General features: G+C 40.2%; 1 protein-coding gene across 1 annotated transcript in view; it reads right to left on the reverse strand.

Moving 5' to 3' along the window:
- The window catches only part of LOC120913194 (cartilage oligomeric matrix protein), a 148,500-nt gene that overhangs the window by 109,734 nt on the left and 13,823 nt on the right, over positions 1-24,943 (reverse strand). The window contains exon 2 of the mRNA XM_040322981.1: positions 3,384-3,466. Within this exon, the coding sequence (XP_040178915.1) occupies positions 3,384-3,466 (83 nt within the window). The remainder of the gene's footprint in view (positions 1-3,383; positions 3,467-24,943) is intronic.

Below are 24,943 nucleotides of genomic sequence, written 5' to 3' on the forward strand. Positions count from 1 at the left end.
ACCTATTACATGCTTTTCGATGTACAACTGTTTCCTAAATCGTTTGTGGCTATACCCCCCTGAAGAAGACTGATATTATCCGCAAGTTGAAACGTGTTGGGGTTTATTAATGCACATCTAGCGCTCCTTTTGGAATACCAAAGATATGTTTCTAGCGGTGGCCTATTATGTATTTTTAACACATAAGTAAGTGTTTTACACATATAGGGGGTTATTTACTAAAGGCAAGTCGCTGTAGATCTGAGGGTAAGAACGGAAATGAGGTAAAGCTCTGCTGATTTTATCATCCAATCATGTGCAAGCTAAAATGCTGTTTTATATTTTCCTTGCATGTCCCCCTCAGATCTACAGCGACAGCACTTTCAATGCACTTTCAGTGCTAAGTGGATTTGCCTTTAGTAAATAACCACCATAGTCATTGTGTTTATGTAACTCATAGGGCGACTTATTATTATTAATATTATGATGTTAATAAAAGCTTTGTACTGTAAATGTTTATATGATTTTTGTGTCTATGATGGGTGCTAAAAAAACACCCCTTTTCCCCTGTCTAGTTGTTTTTCAATAGAGACCCAATATTACTGCACAATAACATCTTCCTTGCTTTCTTTATAAGTGCCTACCTTCATTGTGCTATACATGCCAAACATAAGACTTCTATACCCTGATTTATCATCTGAATGCTGTTGCATATTTTAAATCAAAAATGGACCACATTATAACACTAGAAAAGCTTACATTTGCAAGTCAGTTTGCCTTTCCACACAGCCGCATCTTTTTTTTTTTTCTGTTTCTTATTTGTTTCACTCCCTTAACTGAACAAAGAATTTCTTCCCTAATGTAATGTCCAGCCTTAAGCCATAATACGGATACAATGCCACCTTGCTCATTCAGGGCAAAGTGACAGTGCCTTTGATCCAGTTGTACTTCCCTTGCCAGCACTCCCTCATCACCCCTGATTCAACGATTCCCAATGCTTCTGGGTATAAGACCTTCTCCACTGTCTAATAGCGAATAGCTGAAAAAAACTACAGTTTTTAAAACTTTTTTACATTGATACATGTTCCCTCGGGCAAGACTCGGTTTCTCAAAGACGTTTTCACAGGCATACTATAGACACCCAGCAGGTACAATATTTAAAGGATGTTTTCATTTTGTATTTTTTTTATTTAAGCATCATTAAAATACTGTTTTTAAAACTTTTTTTCCATTGATACATGTTCCCTGGGGCAAGACCCGGGTTCTCAAAGACGTTTTACGACAATAACTTGCATATTAGGCTTTAAAATGAGCACTTTTGAATTCTAAATGTCCTCGCGAATGTTTGGTCCGTTCAAAGATTCTGGTGCGAACCGAACAGGTGGGTGTTCGGCTCATCCCTAATAACCCTTTAGGGCCTGGTTCACACTATTGCGGTTCTGTGAGCTGTGTTTGTGCAGGCATGACAGCCCATTAATTAAACAGAAGAAGATTCCTCTGTCCTGCACTCCTGTTTAGTGCTAGTTGGTTTAGTCCTAGATAGACCCTCCCCACTTCTTCCATGTTCCCTCAGTCAGTGTTAGTTCACAAAGACAGGGCTCAGGAAATTCATACCTGTCTTAGGCCGCGTACACACGATCAGTCCATCCGATGAGAACGGTCCGAAGGACCGTTGTCATCGGTTAACCGATGAAGCTGACTGAGGGTCTGATGTGCCTACACACCATAGGTTAAATAACCGATGTGTCAGAACGCGGTGACGTAAAACACAACGACGTGCTGAAAAAAATTAAGTTCAATGCTTCCAAGTATGCGTCGACTTGATTCTGAGCATGCGTGGGTTTTTAACCGATGCTTTTGCATACTAACGATCGGTTAGGCGTCCATCAGTTAAATTTTAAAGCAAGTTCTCATTTTTTTGACCGAAGGATAACTGACCGATGGGCCCTACACACGATCGGTTTGGACCAATGAAAACGGACCTTCAGTCCGTTTTTATTGGTTTTGACCGATCGTGTGTACGCGGCCTGACTCTTCAAAAGACAGGAAAAACATTAACTGAATTGCAATAAGCTGATATAAAATTGTATTGCTTTAAATGATTTGCTTTTTAATGAAGAGTTAAGCTGCCTGTGGATGGTACCAAGTCAGCAGGTGACCTTACTGTCTGGACAGACTAGGTCTAAGGAGATATGTCAATGCATAAAGCAGCAACAGAAAACAGTCATAAGGTCCAGTATGCAGACATATTTGAGAAAACATAAAGGTACACATTATGTGGTCCATAGAAAAAGATTTAGAATATGTTAGTAATAATTATATTGACTCTGATAGGAAGCTGTGAGTGTGTACTGTAAATGTTATTGTTTAGCATCTGTGCATGGCAAATAATTTTTAACCACTTAAGGACCGCCTCCTGCACATATACGTCGGCAGAATGGCACGACTGGGCACAGGCACGTACAGGTACGTCGCCTTTAAGAGCACAGCAGTGGGGCGCGCGCCACGGGCGCGCATCCGCGACCAGGTCCGAAGCTCCGTGACCGCGGCCGCAGGACCCGCGGACCCGATTGGCGCTGGTGTCCCGCGATCGGTCACTGGAGCTGAAGAACGGGGAGAGGTGTGTGTAAACACACCTTCCCTGTTCTTCACAGTGGCACTGTCATTGATCGTCTGTTCCCTGATATAGGGAAAGACGATCAATGACGTCACACATCCAGCCCCGCCCCCCTACAGTTAGAAACACACATGAGGTCACACTTAACCACTACAGCGCCCCTAGTGGTTAACTCCTAAACTGCAATTGCCATTTTCACAGTAAACACTGCATTTTTATAGCACTTTTTGCTGTGACAATGGTACCAACAATGTGTCAAAATTGTCTGATGTGTGCGCCATAATGTCGCAGTCATGAAAAAGATCTCTGATCGCCGCTATTAGTAGTAAAAAAAAAATTATTAATAAAAATGCCATAAAACTATCCCCTATTTTATAAACGCTATAAATTTTGCGCAAACCAATCAATAAACGCTTATTGCGATTTGTTTTACTAAAAATAGGTAGAAGAATACGTATCGGCCTAAACTGAGGAAAAAAAATGTTTTTTTTATATCTTTTTTGGGGATATTTATTATAGCAAAAAGTAAAAACTATTGAATTTTTTTCAAAATTGATGCTCTTTTTTTCTTTAAAGCGCAAAAAATAAAAACCACAGAGGTGATCAAATACCACCAAAAGAAAGGTCTATTTGTGGGAAAAAAAGGACGGCAATTTTGTTTGGGAGCCACGTCGCACGACCGCGCAATTGTCAGTTAAAGCGACGCAGTGCCCAATCGCAAAAAGGGGCAAGGTCCTTAACCTGCATATTGGTCCGGGTCTTAAGTGGTTAAACAGTTGCTAGTTACCTGCTGTTTTAGGAGTTCTCGGACTTCTTTCAGCACTACATTGGTTTCTTTCATCTCTGCAAGCATTTGAGGAGAATTATCACCTAAAATAATAAAGGTTTATTTTATTAGTACAATAACAGAGAATTTACTTTAGGTTATATAACATGAAGGAAGGACTTCATTACCAGTAGCAGTGGCAGAGATAAACTGAAATATAGGCTCTCCCTATTCAGTATACAAAAGGTCAGTTCTGGCAGAATTTGCAAGGTGGACACTGGAGTATGGGCCCTGGTGCTGTAGGCTGATGATACATTTTGGCTGCATGTGTGGGGTACCATCAGGTGGCACAACACAGGGCAGTCAATTATTTTAAAGAGAAACAGTTTCTTAAAATTAAAGTTTGCTGCCATTGCAACTAACTTTTATTGAAGTTTGCCTTTGTTGAGGCATTAAGGTTACCCCTGTCTCTGTATACTGTGTAGCAGAGTGGCATATTTGCCACCACTACCTCCTCTCCTTCCTACCTGTCACTAGTCATCGAGGACTCTGTCAGCTTCACAGGCGAAGGGGTTTATAGCAAGCAACCATTGATGTTGACTGTGGGCGGAGCTTCATGGGAAAACTGAAGGACTAGCCCTCTCCTTGTGATTGACAGCAGGCAGTGGACAGCTTATATAGCAAAATACAGGGAATATTGTCCAGGGAATCCTCCAACTGTCTGCTGTCAATCACAAGGGGGCAGGCCTGTTGGGAACAAGTGTCTTTGTATCCCCATCATGCTCTGCCCACCCAGCTACAAATTTCCTTGGTCATTGCACAGTCTGTGACAGCTGCAGCAGTGGGAGGGAGTACAGCTGCGTTGAGGATGGCATGTTATTATGGACACTGCTTAGTGTGCCTCTGCACACAGCATTTGCCCCAAATTCATGTGCCTGTTTTCAACGGGTACATGGATCTGTCACCAGCACCAATATTTGTTAAGAAGTGGCATGACCAAATTCCAAGGAGTGTAGTAGATACTCTCTATGAATTCTCTAGCATGGGTTTTGTAAAGAGAGAGCATAGTTGTTACGTTATCCTGGTCTCTTTAGAAAAACTTGTTGGAGTTGCATGGGCAGAGAAGGGATCTGTGTGCTCTTTCACTGACAAACTCATATACTGTCGTGTATGTATCTGTGTAATCCAACATGGATCTACTGAGTTTTAAAACGATGTTGTCTTTTCAGCAAAGCAGCTAAGATTAGCCTAATAGATGTGAAATAGAGTCTATACCTCCAAATGCAGACTGGCTGAACATCATAAATTTGAAATACTCATATGAAATATTTCCCATTTATCTGATAACAAGAAATAAAAAAAATAGATTATTTTAGCCCAGAGTATAAAGTATACACAAAACACTATACATTGCTTCTAAAGACCAATTTTGCTTGGACAAAAAAAACAAAAAAGGGACCCCAACAGCTCTTAAAAATAAAACACAACTGCTATACCAACCTCCTCTCCAGCGCTGTCACCAAATGACTTACCAGCTTACTAACCCATCGTCGGTCCACTGTTGAGTTGAATGACATTAAGCATCATTTAACCCACTTCTTGTGAACCCAGGGCAGCATAGCTTTTCCCTCTGCTACTGAGTCACAGGAAAATGCTGGAGAGGGCTGACCACAGCATTATGTGATTCCGCTCTCTGCAGAATTTCATACATGTGAGAGAGATCAATTTAAAACAGGTTTTGACCCAGTGGTGATCTTACTGTCCTGAGCTTACTGTCCCTTAGATAAAAAAGTTTTTATACAATTTCAGAACTAGAAGGAAAATTTATTTTTTCATAATGTGGTTGTAAACTCTTACATATACCCTGTGACTGACAGTGAAGTGACTGACCTCAGGCGATACACAGAGCATTAAAGTGGTTGTAAAGGCAGAAGGTTTTATATCTTAATACATTCTATGCATTAAGAGAGAAAAAAACCTCCTGTGTGCTGCTGCCCCCCTCAACCCCCCTAACACTGACCTGAGCCCCATCTAGATCCTGCGATGTTGTACAAGAGGCTCGACTGTCTGGGACTCTCCCTTCTCGATGGTTGTGACAGCAGCGGATGTGTTTGGCTCCTGTGCTGTCAAGCAAAGTGGGTGAACCAATCAGGAGAAAGAGGGGGCAGGGTCAGGCCATGGCTCCATGTCTGAATGGACACACAGAGCAGCGACTCAGCTCAGGTGCCCCCATAGCAAGCTGCTTGTTGTGGGGTCAGGAAAGTGGACAAGGGACCCTAAAGGGGAGGAACTGGGCTGCTCTGTGCAAAATCACTTCACAGAGAAGGTAATTATAACATGTTTGTTATTTTTAAGCAAAGGGGGTGTGGCTTCAAGAAGGGTTCCCTAATAGCATGCACCTATTCAAAAGCACCAGTGCCAAATGCTCACATTAAGTGGATCTCAGACCAGTTTTATGTGCACAGAGAACTCTCTCTGTCACATCAGTATACAGAGCTATAGTTGGTATTGGCCCAAATGGGCAATAATGTAATTCCCATTTCCTAGTATTTCCAAACATGGGCTATTTGGTCAGCAGGTAGGTGCCAAATAAGCCCCCTTACTGAAGGTGGTGAAGAGAACAACACTCATAAGTATTAGACACCTGTGCTTTTGGAGGGGAGCCCCCTAATTTGGGAAACCACTCTAAAAGCATTCCCTCAAAGGTGATGGTTATGGAGTTAGTATCAACATGATTGAGGGCTTTACGCTTGCTGCCACTACTACTGTAGCTGTTATGCCTGGTGTATCAGGCTGGTGGTTTCTAAAGGGGGAGATTACAATTTTTTTTATTTCAAAGTGTTAAAATTACTTAAAGAAGAAAGAAAAAAACAGAATTTGGAGCAAAAAGGATTTAGCAGTGATGACATCTCCCCCTTGGTTCATGTGAAATGTAAGTTTATGGTAAATCCACTTTGTCATTTTCCAGTTATTACAGATCACACTTCATTGAGCAGAAACTAGCTAGTGCACAGACTCAAGTCTTAAGCCTCGTACACAAGACCGGTTGTCCTGCCATGAGAGCTTTTGGCCGGGAAAACCGGCCGTGTGTATGCTCCATCGCAGTTTTCCCGACAGGAAAACTACCAAAAAAAAAGAAAACCAGCTCTCTTTTTTCCCGCCAGGATTCCCAGCGGTTTTCCTATGCGATGGAGCATACACACGGCCGGGATTCCCGACCAAAGCTCTCATGGCAGTTTTCCTGTCGAGAAACCCGGTCGTTTGTAGGGGGAAAAAGTTACCGAGCAGGTTCTCGGTTTTCCCCTCGGGTTTCCCAGCGGACTTTTTAATGTCGGGAATCCCATATATGTTCTTATGCATACTCTTGATTTTTTTTTTATAGCAGTGCTAATATTGCTGAAGCATTGCTTTTTGTCACTTTATGTCCAAATTCCAGGTCAATACTATACAAATCTGGGGTGAATTATATTCCTATACAAATGAAGAGCAATAATATAAACAGTAGGAGGTACTGTGCAGGTGCACTATAGCCCATTATGCTTTTTCAATTCTTCATTCAAGAAAGACAACAGATTGCAGCAGAAATTCTTGCCGATTTAAGCCCCGCATCTATTTTTCTACTCCTTTCCTCTTGTTTGCAAGTGAACAGTGCATAATGGCACATTACTAATAATCTGGTGAGTGCTTTCCAGCAGCCATGTAATTTACTGCTATATAGCAAATCAACCTGTAATTTAGTTATCAAGATAATTGCTATTCTGGCATTATTCAGAAGGTTAGGAAGCACTGTTCTGTTGTTCAACTGGTTGCAAGTACCATCAAATATTTGAGATTTCCCCTTGGGTATCATTAAAAATGTTTTTCTTGGCATAAATACATTTTACGCACTTTTATTGCACGAGTTTCAAATGGTTTCTACAGAAAGATTGAGGCACTGATAATGGGATTTATGTTGCTTTCTAAGAGAGTAATGCTTCCGCTAACCGAAAAAAAGTTTTTTCTTATTGCAATGCACATACAGGGAGTGCAGAATTATTAGGCAAGTTGTATTTTTGAGGATTAATTTTATTATTGAACAACAACCATGTTCTCAATGAACCCACAAAACTCAATAATATCAAAGCTGAATATTTTTGGAAGTAGTTTTTAGTTTGTTTTTAGTTTTAGCTATTTTAGGGGGATATCTGTGTGTGCAGGTGACTATTACTGTGCATAATTATTAGGCAACTTAACAAAAAAAAAATATATACCCATTTCAATTATTTATTTTTACCAGTGAAACCAATATAACATCTCAACATTCACAAATGTACATTTCTGACATTCAAAAACAAAACAAAACAAATCAGTGACCAATATAGCCACCTTTCTTTGCAAGGACACTGAAAAGCCTGCCATCCATGGATTCTGTCAGTGTTTTGATCTGTTCACCATCAACGTTGCGTGCAGCAGCAACCACAGCCTCCCAGACACTGTTCAGAGAGGTGTACTGTTTTCCCTCCTTGTAAATCTCACATTTGATGATGGACCACAGGTTCTCAATGGGGTTCAGATCAGGTGAACAAGGAGGCCATGTCATTAGTTTTTCTTCTTTTATATCAAAAATAATATTTTTAAGGAAAAAGGGGGATGGGAAAGCGCAAGTAAAGTCACTAGTGTACTAAGTATCTCAGGTAGAGGGTACTTAAGTAGGGTCATCCGATAATATCGATGCTGTTACCGTAACCTTTTAAGGCATAGGATAAATAAATGAAAAAGATGAGTTGGGGGATGGGAATTAGTTTAAGAAAAAACCTAAGAATTTAGTTAAGAGGGTTACTATTAGTAGCAGTGATTGACCATGAGACTTAATTAGAAATATATCAAAAGTATGAAATTTATTTAACACAGTTCATACGGCTATAAAAGATTTTTTAATAGTATTATTATCAGATATAAGATCTAATAGATATTTAAAGTTCCTGAACACATGTAACGAGACTGACAAGACTAACAATGACTACAATTAACAACGCCCGACTGCGCGTGCTAGAAGTTCACACAACAATGACATGCATCATCAATTTATAGCAATTTTAAATAGCCCTAGCATGAATCATGGGGACTATATAGTAAGTAATCATACGTGGGAATCCGTAACGGTCTCACCACATTAATGATATTTGGAATGTCAAATAGATGCAATATATGGTGGGTGAACCTATGATTAGGGAGAAAAGGAGAGAGGGGGAAAAAGTGTAGTGTGTCTTATGTCTGTCAATACCCAGAATAAATTGAATATATAATGCAATATTGTTTACAAATATAGTGGAAGTCCATACGTAATATTAGGCAGAAAATGTGTGATGTGATACTAAATAACTTTTGAAAGTTCCAGCTAAATTAGTATCCTCTAAAGCAAATTGGACAATGATACTTTGTTGGTAAGGTTGAACACTCAGTATCAATATTGGCTTGATCAAGCAAAGTAATTTATATATATATATATTGCTGAGAATGTCCAGTTAAGTTTCCATTTGTAAATCAATTTCTGGTAGTGCAATAATAATGTTAGTATTATTTAAACGACAGGCAAAAAATCAGGCATCATAGGGAACTGCTGTCCATCACGTATATTGAAGTGTCAGTATAATTTATACTGCTTGCAATTAATTACCCATTCGTTACCTTGGTATAGATGTAGTTTGGTCTTTGATCATCCGATCATATATAGGTAAAATTACCGACCTTTATTTGTTGTTCATCTAGTTTGTAACGATATCCATGGTTGTGTTATAGCAAGTTTTCCAGCAGAATTCAAATGGTCCAGATGGTCATTGCTGACCTTGATGCACTGATTGTAATGATTTCCCGGGATGTTGTTTTCCTTTCAGTGTTTTGTTGAGGAGGCCGCTCTATTGGCACTAGATTGCATCTGTGTCTTGAAGCAAACTTACGAGTAGTTTGTCTATCATGGGCCGTCTCTTCCGTTCGACGGCTTGTAGGTTGTTCTATCAAGAGAGCCGTTCTCTCCTTCTCCCGTCAGTCGGCTGAACGCCGGTATAGGCGTAGCGGGCGTCTAGCTGTGACGTCGACGCGTTTCGCCGTGCTTAGTGGCGTAGCTTCTTCCTGGACGTGCTACACAGTTAGTCAATGGGTGTTTTGTATTGATGTCTTAATTGGTGTCAAACTGAGATCGCAATCATTCTCAGGTTTGTGTCAATGATTGGCACAATGCGGTACACTGTTGTGGAGGAACTTTAAATTTTAAATGAAACAGTCTATAATGTAAATTTGCACTACTGAATCGAAATCATAAATATCTGACATGTATCCATCAATGCTGACAGGCATTGTCCTTTTTTTTGAGAAGTAGTTTTAAGCTGTTCTGTCGGTAGGGATAATTATCTAGTTAATAAGTGTCAGTGTTGGAAAATGCAGTTGGAAATAAACACTGAAAGATTATAGGTATAGAATAAGATGGTGCAGTTATTCATGCAATCAGAAAAAGGAACTAGAAAGAGCTATTATTATGATACTATGAAGATAATATCAACTGGATTATTAGATAACCAGTAAATTTGTGATTTATTCGGATTGCGCGACGGTATTATTAGATGTTAAATTTAATTTTAATTTTGATTTTAAATACGTTTATAGTTGAAAAGCTATGGGTTCAAAAAGACCTGTAAATTTAATTCTGTGTTTAGGCCGGCCGGCATAAGCGATTTTAAACGATAGATCCAGAATTTTTCTTTTTGTAACAGTATTTTGTCAAAGTCACCACGTCGGCTCGATAGTTTTAGCTGGTAAATGCCTTTTACTGTTAATCCTCGGGAGTCACGGTTATGGAATTGGGCGAAGTGTTTTGCTAGGGGCTTTTCTGGAATTTTTTCTTTCTCATTTATTTCCCTCAAGTGCTCGCCAATTCGTATCTTCAATGGGCGTTTGGTTTTCCCAATGTAAATTTTATTACAGGGGCATGTGATCATATAGATCACACGTTCCGTAAGGCAATTGATTAGACCCTTGATCTCGAAAGATTTTTCTCCCATAGAATCCTGGAATTTGGACGTTCGATCGACATATGGGCAAATGTGGCACTTGGTGCAAGGGAACATCCCTTGGGAGCGAGGATAATTTGTAAGCCATGTGGGATCAGAGGCCCGTATGTATTCTGATCTAATTAGCCTATCGCCAATGTTTTGGGCTCTGCGTGCCACAAGCTTTGGTTTGTCACTCACTATTTTTGCTAATAATGGGGCATTAGTTAAAATGCCCCAATGTTTTTCGAGGACAGTTCGTACTTCCTCCCACTGTGTTCCGAAAGGAGTGATAATCCGTATAGGTTGAATTGAATTTTGGGGCAATTTGTCTGTTGAATCATTTTTAATTGTAAGTAATTCATTACGCTCTCTATTTGCTGCTTTTTTGCGGGCATTTTTTATTTGTCTGTGAGAGTACCCACGTTCACGAAATCTATTGTAAAGGTCCTGGCTCTCGCGATAGTAATCGCTTGATTTGGAACAATTGCGCTTAATGCGCAAAAATTGTCCTATTGGAATACCATTTTTAAGCGAGGCAGGATGGTGACTTGTGGCATGAAGCAGCGTGTTCGCGGCTGTGTCCTTGCGGTAGGTGCTGGTATTAATGTGTCCATCCTCTAGTCTAATTCTCAAGTCGAGGAACGATAATTCATGTGTGTGTGAGGTGTATGTCAAGCGTATATTTCGTTGATTATCATTTAGTTCACACATGAACAGCCGAAGCTGTTCAATAGTGCCTCGCCACAACATGAGCACATCGTCGATGTACCGCCACCAGGTGATTACATGGCGGCGGTACATCGACGTCGTGTATACGTCCTCTGCCTCCCAGAGTCCTAAGTGCAGGCATGCATAAGCAGGTGCCCATGCTGCACCCATGGACGTACCTCTTATCTGGCGATAGTAGGTGCCCATGAATTGAAAGTTGTTATTGTTCAGAGCAAACTCCAGCATCTCAGCGATGAACTCATTTTGGGGGCCTGCCAATGGGTAGGCTTCATCCAAGAAAGTCTGTACCGCTGTAATTCCTATTTCATGTGGTATCGAGGTATACAATGATTCCACATCGATACTAACAAGAAGTGTGCTCGGCGGTATTGGTTCAGCACTGAGGTCCTGGAGCTTACCTAGTACGTGCTGTGTATCCTGGACAAATGATGGTAGGTTATTGACCATCTCTTTAAGTAGTCCATCAAGGTATTTTCCTGTGCCCTCAAGGGGTCCCTGGCAGGCAGAGACTATGGGTCTACCTGGTGGTTCTCTAAGATCCTTGTGGATCTTAGGTATTATGTAAAATGTTGGTATATTGTAATTTTGTACACTTAGGTAGTTATATTCCTTATTGGTAAGCAGCCCTTCGTCCCTAGCTAATAGGAGTTTGTAATTTAGATTAGAGACAACCAAAGGCAATGGGTTATGGTCTAATTTCGTGTAGGTTGAAATATCGCTCAATAGTCGCTTTGCTTCGCGTTCATATTGTTCTTGAGTAAGAATTACCACATTGCCACCTTTGTCACTATTTTTTATGACTATATTTTTATTAGACTCTAACTCATGTAGGGCCTGTCTTTCATTAGTAGTTAGATTGTCTCTATATTTTTTATTCCAATCAATTTTTTCTAGGTCACTTTGCACCATGTCCAGGAACATCTGTAGCCATCGATTTTTAGATAGTGTTGGCATTCGTAATGATCTTATAGTCAGATTTGGCCGTCTAATCATTTGGGATGGTTCATCATCAGATGACTGGTTCTCATCCAATAGGGAATTTAGCATATCGAGTGCACGTTGGTCATCTGGTTGTATTAATTCTGGTTTGTCAACTACAGCGCTATCTTTCGAGAACAAGGATCGATAAAAGACCTTGCGGAGAAATAGGGTGATATCTTTGAAAACAGTAAATTCATCCATATTTGCTGCTGGGGAAAAGGTCATTCCTTTTTGCAGGAGTTTCAAATGATCGGAGGATAAATCGAGATCAGACAAATTCACTACTTTAAGATCGTTGACGATCAATGGTTGTTGTGTGCCACTCATGTTATTTAGTTCTTTTGACTCCTCGTGTGTGTCCGTTCGTAAGTACCTCTGGTTTGTTGAGATTTTTTGGGGGGCTGTTTTGACTTTTGAGGTGATGTAGGATGATCCTCCAGAGGTACCCCGTGTTGGTCTAAAAAAATGACCGATTTTGTTGTTTCCTCCTCTGTGTCACTCTGTGGTTTTTCGCGTCGCTGTCGTGATTGTGAGCGTGTTTGACGATTCACAGATCTGCCACGCATACGATGTTTTGTGAGATCAAAAATCTCTCCCTTTTCAAAATCCGTTTTATCACGTTTGAATTTACTTTGTTTAGTGATTTTCAAATTTAATTGGATTTTTTCAATATCTTTTTTTAGTTGTTCGTTTTGTTTAGTAAATTCTTCTTCATCTTTAAGTCCATCTAGTTCTTGGGCACTGATTTTAATTTGTTGTTGTATATTAGTCAACTGTTGTTTTTCCTCCTCGACTATCAGTTCCATGACAGATAGTCCATGTTTAATACAAAGATCTTTCCATTTAGGGAGAAAACTATCTGTATGTAGGTGTTCTGCTGGTATAGTTTTATCCCGCAGTCCCCTGGGGACTATTTTATGTAAAATATAAGTCTCCAGTGAGGATACGTCCCACTTTCTATTCAAATGTTTGATTAAGAGTTTTTTGTGCTCTTTGAATTTGTTTTTAATTTCTTCGTTTTGGTCAAGTGTCTGCGGGGTATCACTATTAAAAGCAGATTGTATCTCTCTATCTATGTCATCACCTAAGGTGAAGGCCATATCAAATAAATTATGATTTTGGTGGTGCAAATTAGACTGTACTGTTTGTTTGGTTATGTGACCTTGCTGGAAATGACCATAGTGGTCAGGTGATTATATCAAAAATAATATTTTTAAGGAAAAAGGGGGATGGGAAAGCGCAAGTAAAGTCACTAGTGTACTAAGTATCTCAGGTAGAGGGTACTTAAGTAGGGTCATCCGATAATATCGATGCTGTTACCGTAACCTTTTAAGGCATAGGATAAATAAATGAAAAAGATGAGTTGGGGGATGGGAATTAGTTTAAGAAAAAACCTAAGAATTTAGTTAAGAGGGTTACTATTAGTAGCAGTGATTGACCATGAGACTTAATTAGAAATATATCAAAAGTATGAAATTTATTTAACACAGTTCATACGGCTATAAAAGATTTTTTAATAGTATTATTATCAGATATAAGATCTAATAGATATTTAAAGTTCCTGAACACATGTAACGAGACTGACAAGACTAACAATGACTACAATTAACGACGCCCGACTGCGCGTGCTAGAAGTTCACACAACAATGACATGCATCATCAATTTATAGCAATTTTAAATAGCCCTAGCATGAATCATGGGGACTATATAGTAAGTAATCATACGTGGGAATCCGTAACGGTCTCACCACATTAATGATATTTGGAATGTCAAATAGATGCAATATATGGTGGGTGAACCTATGATTAGGGAGAAAAGGAGAGAGGGGGAAAAAGTGTAGTGTGTCTTATGTCTGTCAATACCCAGAATAAATTGAATATATAATGCAATATTGTTTACAAATATAGTGGAAGTCCATACGTAATATTAGGCAGAAAATGTGTGATGTGATACTAAATAACTTTTGAAAGTTCCAGCTAAATTAGTATCCTCTAAAGCAAATTGGACAATGATACTTTGTTGGTAAGGTTGAACACTCAGTATCAATATTGGCTTGATCAAGCAAAGTAATTTATATATATATATATTGCTGAGAATGTCCAGTTAAGTTTCCATTTGTAAATCAATTTCTGGTAGTGCAATAATAATGTTAGTATTATTTAAACGACAGGCAAAAAATCAGGCATCATAGGGAACTGCTGTCCATCACGTATATTGAAGTGTCAGTATAATTTATACTGCTTGCAATTAATTACCCATTCGTTACCTTGGTATAGATGTAGTTTGGTCTTTGATCATCCGATCATATATAGGTAAAATTACCGACCTTTATTTGTTGTTCATCTAGTTTGTAACGATATCCATGGTTGTGTTATAGCAAGTTTTCCAGCAGAATTCAAATGGTCCAGATGGTCATTGCTGACCTTGATGCACTGATTGTAATGATTTCCCGGGATGTTGTTTTCCTTTCAGTGTTTTGTTGAGGAGGCCGCTCTATTGGCACTAGATTGCATCTGTGTCTTGAAGCAAACTTACGAGTAGTTTGTCTATCATGGGCCGTCTCTTCCGTTCGACGGCTTGTAGGTTGTTCTATCAAGAGAGCCGTTCTCTCCTTCTCCCGTCAGTCGGCTGAACGCCGGTATAGGCGTAGCGGGCGTCTAGCTGTGACGTCGACGCGTTTCGCCGTGCTTAGTGGCGTAGCTTCTTCCTGGACGTGCTACACAGTTAGTCAATGGGTGTTTTGTATTGATGTCTTAATTGGTGTCAAACTGAGATCGCAATCATTCTCAGGTTTGTGTCAAGGTCACATAACCAAACAAACAGTACAGTCTAATTTGCACCACCAAAATCATAATTTATTTGATATGGCCTTCACCTTAGGTGATGACATAGATAGAGAGATACAATCTGCTTTTAATAGTGATACCCCGCAGACACTTGACCAAAACGAAGAAATTAAAAACAAATTCAAAGAGCACAAAAAACTCTTAATCAAACATTTGAATAGAAAGTGGGACGTATCCTCACTGGAGACTTATATTTTACATAAAATAGTCCCCAGGGGACTGCGGGATAAAACTATACCAGCAGAACACCTACATACAGATAGTTTTCTCCCTAAATGGAAAGATCTTTGTATTAAACATGGACTATCTGTCATGGAACTGATAGTCGAGGAGGAAAAACAACAGTTGACTAATATACAACAACAAATTAAAATCAGTGCCCAAGAACTAGATGGACTTAAAGATGAAGAAGAATTTACTAAACAAAACGAACAACTAAAAAAAGATATTGAAAAAATCCAATTAAATTTGAAAATCACTAAACAAAGTAAATTCAAACGTGATAAAACGGATTTTGAAAAGGGAGAGATTTTTGATCTCACAAAACATCGTATGCGTGGCAGATCTGTGAATCGTCAAACACGCTCACAATCACGACAGCGACGCGAAAAACCACAGAGTGACACAGAGGAGGAAACAACAAAATCGGTCATTTTTTTAGACCAACACGGGGTACCTCTGGAGGATCATCCTACATCACCTCAAAAGTCAAAACAGCCCCCCAAAAAATCTCAACAAACCAGAGGTACTTACGAACGGACACACACGAGGAGTCAAAAGAACTAAATAACATGAGTGGCACACAACAACCATTGATCGTCAACGATCTTAAAGTAGTGAATTTGTCTGATCTCGATTTATCCTCCGATCATTTGAAACTCCTGCAAAAAGGAATGACCTTTTCCCCAGCAGCAAATATGGATGAATTTACTGTTTTCAAAGATATCACCCTATTTCTCCGCAAGGTCTTTTATCGATCCTTGTTCTCGAAAGATAGCGCTGTAGTTGACAAACCAGAATTAATACAACCAGATCACCAACGTGCACTCGATATGCTAAATTCCCTATTGGATGAGAACCAGTCATCTGATGATGAACCATCCCAAATGATTAGACGGCCAAATCTGACTATAAGATCATTACGAATGCCAACACTATCTAAAAATCGATGGCTACAGATGTTCCTGGACATGGTGCAAAGTGACCTAGAAAAAATTGATTGGAATAAAAAATATAGAGACAATCTAACTACTAATGAAAGACAGGCCCTACATGAGTTAGAGTCTAATAAAAATATAGTCATAAAAAATAGTGACAAAGGTGGCAATGTGGTAATTCTTACTCAAGAACAATATGAACGCGAAGCAAAGCGACTATTGAGCGATATTTCAACCTACACGAAATTAGACCATAACCCATTGCCTTTGGTTGTCTCTAATCTAAATTACAAACTCCTATTAGCTAGGGACGAAGGGCTGCTTACCAATAAGGAATATAACTACCTAAGTGTACAAAATTACAATATACCAACATTTTACATAATACCTAAGATCCACAAGGATCTTAGAGAACCACCAGGTAGACCCATAGTCTCTGCCTGCCAGGGACCCCTTGAGGGCACAGGAAAATACCTTGATGGACTACTTAAAGAGATGGTCAATAACCTACCATCATTTGTCCAGGATACACAGCACGTACTAGGTAAGCTCCAGGACCTCAGTGCTGAACCAATACCGCCGAGCACACTTCTTGTTAGTATCGATGTGGAATCATTGTATACCTCGATACCACATGAAATAGGAATTACAGCGGTACAGACTTTCTTGGATGAAGCCTACCCATTGGCAGGCCCCCAAAATGAGTTCATCGCTGAGATGCTGGAGTTTGCTCTGAACAATAACAACTTTCAATTCATGGGCACCTACTATCGCCAGATAAGAGGTACGTCCATGGGTGCAGCATGGGCACCTGCTTATGCATGCCTGCACTTAGGACTCTGGGAGGCAGAGGACGTATACACGACGTCGATGTACCGCCGCCATGTAATCACCTGGTGGCGGTACATCGACGATGTGCTCATGTTGTGGCGAGGCACTATTGAACAGCTTCGGCTGTTCATGTGTGAACTAAATGATAATCAACGAAATATACGCTTGACATACACCTCACACACACATGAATTATCGTTCCTCGACTTGAGAATTAGACTAGAGGATGGACACATTAATACCAGCACCTACCGCAAGGACACAGCCGCGAACACGCTGCTTCATGCCACAAGTCACCATCCTGCCTCGCTTAAAAATGGTATTCCAATAGGACAATTTTTGCGCATTAAGCGCAATTGTTCCAAATCAAGCGATTACTATCGCGAGAGCCAGGACCTTTACAATAGATTTCGTGAACGTGGGTACTCTCACAGACAAATAAAAAATGCCCGCAAAAAAGCAGCAAATAGAGAGCGTAATGAATTACTTACAATTAAAAATGATTCAACAGACAAATTGCCCCAAAATTCAATTCAACCTATACGGATTATCACTCCTTTCGGAACACAGTGGGAGGAAGTACGAACTGTCCTCGAAAAACATTGGGGCATTTTAACTAATGCCCCATTATTAGCAAAAATAGTGAGTGACAAACCAAAGCTTGTGGCACGCAGAGCCCAAAACATTGGCGATAGGCTAATTAGATCAGAATACATACGGGCCTCTGATCCCACATGGCTTACAAATTATCCTCGCTCCCAAGGGATGTTCCCTTGCACCAAGTGCCACATTTGCCCATATGTCGATCGAACGTCCAAATTCCAGGATTCTATGGGAGAAAAATCTTTCGAGATCAAGGGTCTAATCAATTGCCTTACGGAACGTGTGATCTATATGATCACATGCCCCTGTAATAAAATTTACATTGGGAAAACCAAACGCCCATTGAAGATACGAATTGGCGAGCACTTGAGGGAAATAAATGAGAAAGAAAAAATTCCAGAAAAGCCCCTAGCAAAACACTTCGCCCAATTCCATAACCGTGACTCCCGAGGATTAACAGTAAAAGGCATTTACCAGCTAAAACTATCGAGCCGACGTGGTGACTTTGACAAAATACTGTTACAAAAAGAAAAATTCTGGATCTATCGTTTAAAATCGCTTATGCCGGCCGGCCTAAACACAGAATTAAATTTACAGGTCTTTTTGAACCCATAGCTTTTCAACTATAAACGTATTTAAAATCAAAATTAAAATTAAATTTAACATCTAATAATACCGTCGCGCAATCCGAATAAATCACAAATTTACTGGTTATCTAATAATCCAGTTGATATTATCTTCATAGTATCATAATAATAGCTCTTTCTAGTTCCTTTTTCTGATTGCATGAATAACTGCACCATCTTATTCTATACCTATAATCTTTCAGTGTTTATTTCCAACTGCATTTTCCAACACTGACACTTATTAACTAGATAATTATCCCTACCGACAGAACAGCTTAAAACTACTTCTCAAAAAAAAGGACAATGCCTGTCAGCATTGATGGATACATGTCAGATATTTATGATTTCGATTCAGTAGTGCAAATTTACATTATAGACTGTTTCATTTAAAATTTAAAGTTCCTCCACAACAGTGTACCGCATTGTGCCAATCATTGACACAAACCTGAGAATGATTGCGATCTCAGTTTGACACCAATTAAGACATCAATACAAAACACCCATTGACTAACTGTGTAGCACGTCCAGGAAGAAGCTACGCCACTAAGCATGGCGAAACGCGTCGACGTCACAGCTAGACGCCCGCTACGCCTATACCGGCGTTCAGCCGACTGACGGGAGAAGGAGAGAACGGCTCTCTTGATAGAACAACCTACAAGCCGTCGAACGGAAGAGACGGCCCATGATAGACAAACTACTCGTAAGTTTGCTTCAAGACACAGATGCAATCTAGTGCCAATAGAGCGGCCTCCTCAACAAAACACTGAAAGGAAAACAACATCCCGGGAAATCATTACAATCAGTGCATCAAGGTCAGCAATGACCATCTGGACCATTTGAATTCTGCTGGAAAACTTGCTATAACACAACCATGGATATCGTTACAAACTAGATGAACAACAAATAAAGGTCGGTAATTTTACCTATATATGATCGGATGATCAAAGACCAAACTACATCTATACCAAGGTAACGAATGGGTAATTAATTGCAAGCAGTATAAATTATACTGACACTTCAATATACGTGATGGACAGCAGTTCCCTATGATGCCTGATTTTTTGCCTGTCGTTTAAATAATACTAACATTATTATTGCACTACCAGAAATTGATTTACAAATGGAAACTTAACTGGACATTCTCAGCAATATATATATATATAAATTACTTTGCTTGATCAAGCCAATATTGATACTGAGTGTTCAACCTTACCAACAAAGTATCATTGTCCAATTTGCTTTAGAGGATACTAATTTAGCTGGAACTTTCAAAAGTTATTTAGTATCACATCACACATTTTCTGCCTAATATTACGTATGGACTTCCACTATATTTGTAAACAATATTGCATTATATATTCAATTTATTCTGGGTATTGACAGACATAAGACACACTACACTTTTTCCCCCTCTCTCCTTTTCTCCCTAATCATAGGTTCACCCACCATATATTGCATCTATTTGACATTCCAAATATCATTAATGTGGTGAGACCGTTACGGATTCCCACGTATGATTACTTACAATATAGTCCCCATGATTCATGCTAGGGCTATTTAAAATTGCTATAAATTGATGATGCATGTCATTGTTGTGTGAACTTCTAGCACGCGCAGTCGGGCGTCGTTAATTGTAGTCATTGTTAGTCTTGTCAGTCTCGTTACATGTGTTCAGGAACTTTAAATATCTATTAGATCTTATATCTGATAATAATACTATTAAAAAATCTTTTATAGCCGTATGAACTGTGTTAAATAAATTTCATACTTTTGATATATTTCTAATTAAGTCTCATGGTCAATCACTGCTACTAATAGTAACCCTCTTAACTAAATTCTTAGGTTTTTTCTTAAACTAATTCCCATCCCCCAACTCATCTTTTTCATTTATTTATCCTATTTCTTCTTTTATACCCTTTCTTGCCAGCCACGCTGTGGAGTACTTGGACGCGTGTGATGGAGCATTGTCCTGCATGAAAATCATGTTTTTCTTGAAGGATGCAGACTTCTTCCTGTACCACTGCTTGAAGAAGGTGTCTTCCAGAAACTGGCAGTAGGACTGGGAGTTGAGCTTGACTTCATCCTCAACCCGAAAAGGCCCCACAAGCTCATCTTTGATGATACCAGCCCAAACCAGTACTCCACCTCCACCTTGCTGGCGTCTGAGTCGGACTGGAGCTCTCTGCCCTTTACCAATCCATCCACGGGCCCATCCATCTGGCCCATCAAGACTCACTCTCATTTCATCAGTCCATAAAACCTTAGAAAAATCAGTCTTGAGATATTTCTTGGCCCAGTCTTGACGTTTCAGCTTGTGTGTCTTGTTCAGTGGTGGTCGTCTTTCAGCCTTTCTTACCTTGGCCATGTCTCTGAGTATTGCACACCTTGTGCTTTTGGGCACTCCAGTGATGTTTCAGCTCTGAAATATGGCCAAACTGGTGGCAAGTGGCATCTTGGCAGCTGCACACTTGACTTTTCTCAGTTCATGGGCAGTTATTTTGCGCCTTGGTTTTTCCACACGCTTCTAGCGACCCTGTTGACTATTTTGAATGAAACGCTTGATTGTTCGATGATCACGCTTCAGAAGCTTTGCAATTTTAAGAGTGCTGCATCCCTCTGCAAGATATCTCACTATTTTTGACTTTTCTGAGCCTGTCAAGTCCTTCTTTTGACCCATTTTGCCAAAGGAAAGGAAGTTGCCTAATAATTATGCACACCTGATATAGGGTGTTGATGTCATTAGACCACACACCTTCTCATTACAGAGATGCACATCACCTAATATGCTTAATTGGTAGTAGGCTTTCGAGCCTATACAGCTTGGAGTAAGACAACATGCATAAAGAGGATGATGTGGTCAAAATACTCATTTGCCTAATAATTCTGCACTCCCTGTAAATGTCTATTCAAATGGAAAGTGCAGATGTGACTAAATGAGAAGGAATGGGCAGAAAAGTGTATTAACATACATTAAAATGGTCTTGGCTACTGATTTAAACTTGACTATGTTTTCTAGCAATAAAAAATGTATTTAACAGTAATTCTGTTCTCTAAGGGCTCATTCACACCAGTGGTGCACATAACACCCAGTGGTGGGTGTTGTTCACACACGCTGAAAAGTGTTGCTGAAACAGTGCTTGCTTTTTTCCTTTTTTTTCATATATTAAATTCTACATTTAGCTCTATGTGTCTCATTTGTTCCTAAACTCAGTAGTTGCCAGGAGTTACCCTATATTTCCAGTTATAGATACATGACTCCCTTTTGTTCATTTCATGTGATATTGGTGTCATTGGTGCTTAGTCCAGTGCTGTCACATAAGTGCGACGAAAGTCCTCGGTAAGCTCCAAGCAGACTAAATGGAGAAGCGGGGGAGTGAAAGCAGGGCACACATTTGCAGTTGGGCAAGCATAGGCTCAATTTAATGTCAGGGAAAGCCTTCTACTTCTCATGTCAGGAGACAGAAAGGGGGTGGAGATAAGCTTGAATTTAACATATTATACATTTATATCAGTCCCTAGCTTCAAGAAACCTACAACCTAAAGTTTCTTTCTCACATGCATGCACACTATTGCCGCATACACACAATCAGTTTTCCCGGTGAAAACCGAGGGGAAAGCCGAGATCCTGCTCGGCAGCTTTTTCCCTCTACACACGGCCAGTTTTCCTGGCAAGAAACTGCCATGAGAGCTTTGGCCGGGAAACCTGACCGCGTGTATGCTCCACCGCAGTGTTTTCCATAGGGAAACTGCCGGTAAAAAGACAGCTGGGAATCCCGGCAGGAAAAAAGAAAACATGTTTCCCGCCGGGATTCCCCGGCGGTTTTCCTGTTGGGAAGACTGCCATGAAGCATACACATGGTAAGTTTTCCCGGCCAAAAGCTGTCATGGCAGTTTTCCCGACTGGAAAACTGGTCGTGTATACGAGGCATAAGGCCACTTTAGACTCGAGCCTACCAGCATGTCTCCAGAGTTTGGGAACACACACACACTTTCTTTATCATTCGATCAGTTTGAATTGCCAAGGTGTGTGACACATTTAATATCAGTTTTTTTTTAAAAAAAAATGTTGTTAATTCCATTGTTTAATTGATCAATTGGTTATATAAAATAGCTTGCATGAATAATTTGCCTTGTGCAGAAGATGAAAGAGACAGCATTGTGTTTGTAAATACAGAAAATACAAATCTATAAAAAATGCAAACAATCAAACTACTTACATTTTGTCTATGAAGGCATTGTAAAGACTGAAATCACTGCTTTTAATTTTACTGCACCTTGTTTGATTTTTTTTTTCCTTTTTTCATTTGGTATTCTCTAATATTAAGTTCTGAAAAATGGAATTTGTTTTAGAAACACACAGGCCAGCTTTTATCTATTCTAGGCTGATAGGAATGTATAACTTTAAACTGTGGTCTGAGAAATATTGTGACCACTGTTGAAAACCTCTTTTTCTGAAACTACATTTACTTTTAGCGATAGTGACAACTATATCAAGTATTTTTATCATTTTCCCCAGTTGTCTTCAGGACAACCTATGAGATATAGAACTCCCACCAGGTTAGTAAACACATTGCCAGGTTAAAGTAGGTCCTCCAGATGCACACCTCAATTTTTGCATTTCCTTTATTTGGAAGTGACATTCTGCCTGTAATTTGGTGGGGGAGGCATTTAAGGGTTTCCTCTCAAGTCAATCACCTGAAGTGTTGGTGGAGGCTGACTAGCAGATATAATTTATTTACGTGGGATCCCTCCTTATTATAAGGAGGAAATCTGGTCCCTTCCCCTCTTCCATGCCTAGTGAGGGTCTTGAATTTCTTGACGAGGAATGGTTCCCTCCTCTTGGTGAGGACTTTCATAGGCAGGCAGTTGTGTAGTGGCCATGCTGGGTGCTGTACTAGGCTCACATGGTGGAAAGGGAGGATAAGCACTCTTTCTGGCTTGTGTGCGGTTCCCCACTTAAACAGAAGATGCCAAGCATCATTTCCGGGTAGAGTGACATCATCCTAGGCTGCCGGAGGCTAAGGTTTTAGCCTCCTTCTGGCACAGAGGGCAGAAGGAGGGCTTTTCTGGGGCTATTTAGCTGGCACTCACATCACAGGGTGCAGGGGCTCCAGAAGAGGAGTGTGTGACAGTATAGTCTCTTCACAGCTGCACGCTCTGGTGGAGGCAGGCACCTGCACGTCACAAGTAGGCAGATAGTCTCTTACTGCTGATTTTTCCTGCATGTTGTTTTTTTTTTTAGTCATCCAGGGTTTCTTGGTGGTGGTTTCCAGCCAACAGAGCACTGAGAGGGTACTGTATGATAAATGTTTCACTTCTGTATATGGAATATTAAAGTTAGGTTGGAAGGGGATGCCATCCCTGTTTTTGCTGACTGTCACAGGCAAAAGCCACAGGGAAGACCAAGGTTATAGCGCTATGTATTCCCCTCCTATCAAGCTTTTTCCTTGGGTTCTTCAGAAATTTTCCCAAGAGGACAGTCATTTATTTCTGATTGCTTCCTCTGGGCCAAAAATAGTGTGGTTCTCACTTCTTCTCTCATTGTTTAGTGTTCCTCTGTAGATACTTCTAACCAGGCTGGGTCTCATTTTAAAAGGGACAGTGTTGCATCCTCAAGTACATACTTTGGACCTAGTTGCTTGATTTCTGGGGAAGAAAACCTAAAAGCTAAGGGTTAACAGATCGGGTTGTGATGAACTTGCTATTTAGTTGTTAACCAGTTACGAGTGCTATACGTGGTAAAGTGTGACGATTCAATTAAATTCTTGGAAATCTGAAGATGATAAATGTGTTTTTTTTATACTCCTATTTTGTAGTTCCTGCAAGATGGGGCAAACAAGGGCTGATATCCAAATACTCTGAAAGTGCAGGTGGCAGCTCTTAGCCTTTTCTTACATAGTTACATATAGTTACATAGTAGGTGAGGTTGAAAAAAGACACAAGTCCATCATGTCTAACCTATGTGTGTGATTATAGGTCAGTATTACATTGTATATCCCTGTATGTTGCGGTCATTCAGCTGCTTATCTAATAGTTTTTTTAAACTACCGATGTCCCCCGATGAGACCACTGCCTGTGGAAGGGAATTCCACATCTGTTACGATCAGGCGTCAGGCTCAGAGGCCAGTAGCTATAGCAGTTGAAGACAGGTATACAGACAGTCAATTCTGGTAGATGACACGGGTTCACCTGAGGTGCGGAGTCTAACCGGTGTTCACCAGAGCTCCTGATGGTGGAGATTGATTTTGCTGCATGTTAGCACTAGGTCGCAGTCCTCAGGATCGCCCCACCAGGAGGTGAGCAAGCTGGTGTCCAGTAGTGGATAAGCAAATAAGGGTTAAACCACAGCGTGGTCAATAAACAAGCCAAGAGGTCAATGACAAGTGGTTGCAGGTTGGGATCAGGCAATAGAGTAGTCAAGGAACGAGCCAAGGGTCAATCATGAGTGGTAGCAAATACAGATGGCAGCTGGGCAGACAAATAGCAAGGCACTGGCTGGGAAGGCACAATAACCTGGCAAAGAGAAAGTGCTGAGACAAGGCTTTTATAGGAAGTTCATGGGAGGAGCAAGGGGCTCAAGGTTCAGCTGCAATCAAGACACCAAGCAGAGTAGTCTAATGGATCATATAGGTTTATCCAGCAGATCAGGCAGGGAACTGTCCAGCATCCCAGATAGCTCAGTGGGAAGAGACAATGCCAGACACAGAAGAGGTCCCAGGTTCAAGCCCAGCTCCTGACCACATTCTTGCCACTCTTGAGTAAAAAACCCTCTATGTAGTTTA

The sequence above is a fragment of the Rana temporaria genome, chromosome 1, assembly GCF_905171775.1.
Source record: "Rana temporaria chromosome 1, aRanTem1.1, whole genome shotgun sequence".
NCBI classification, from domain to species: domain Eukaryota; kingdom Metazoa; phylum Chordata; class Amphibia; order Anura; family Ranidae; genus Rana; species Rana temporaria.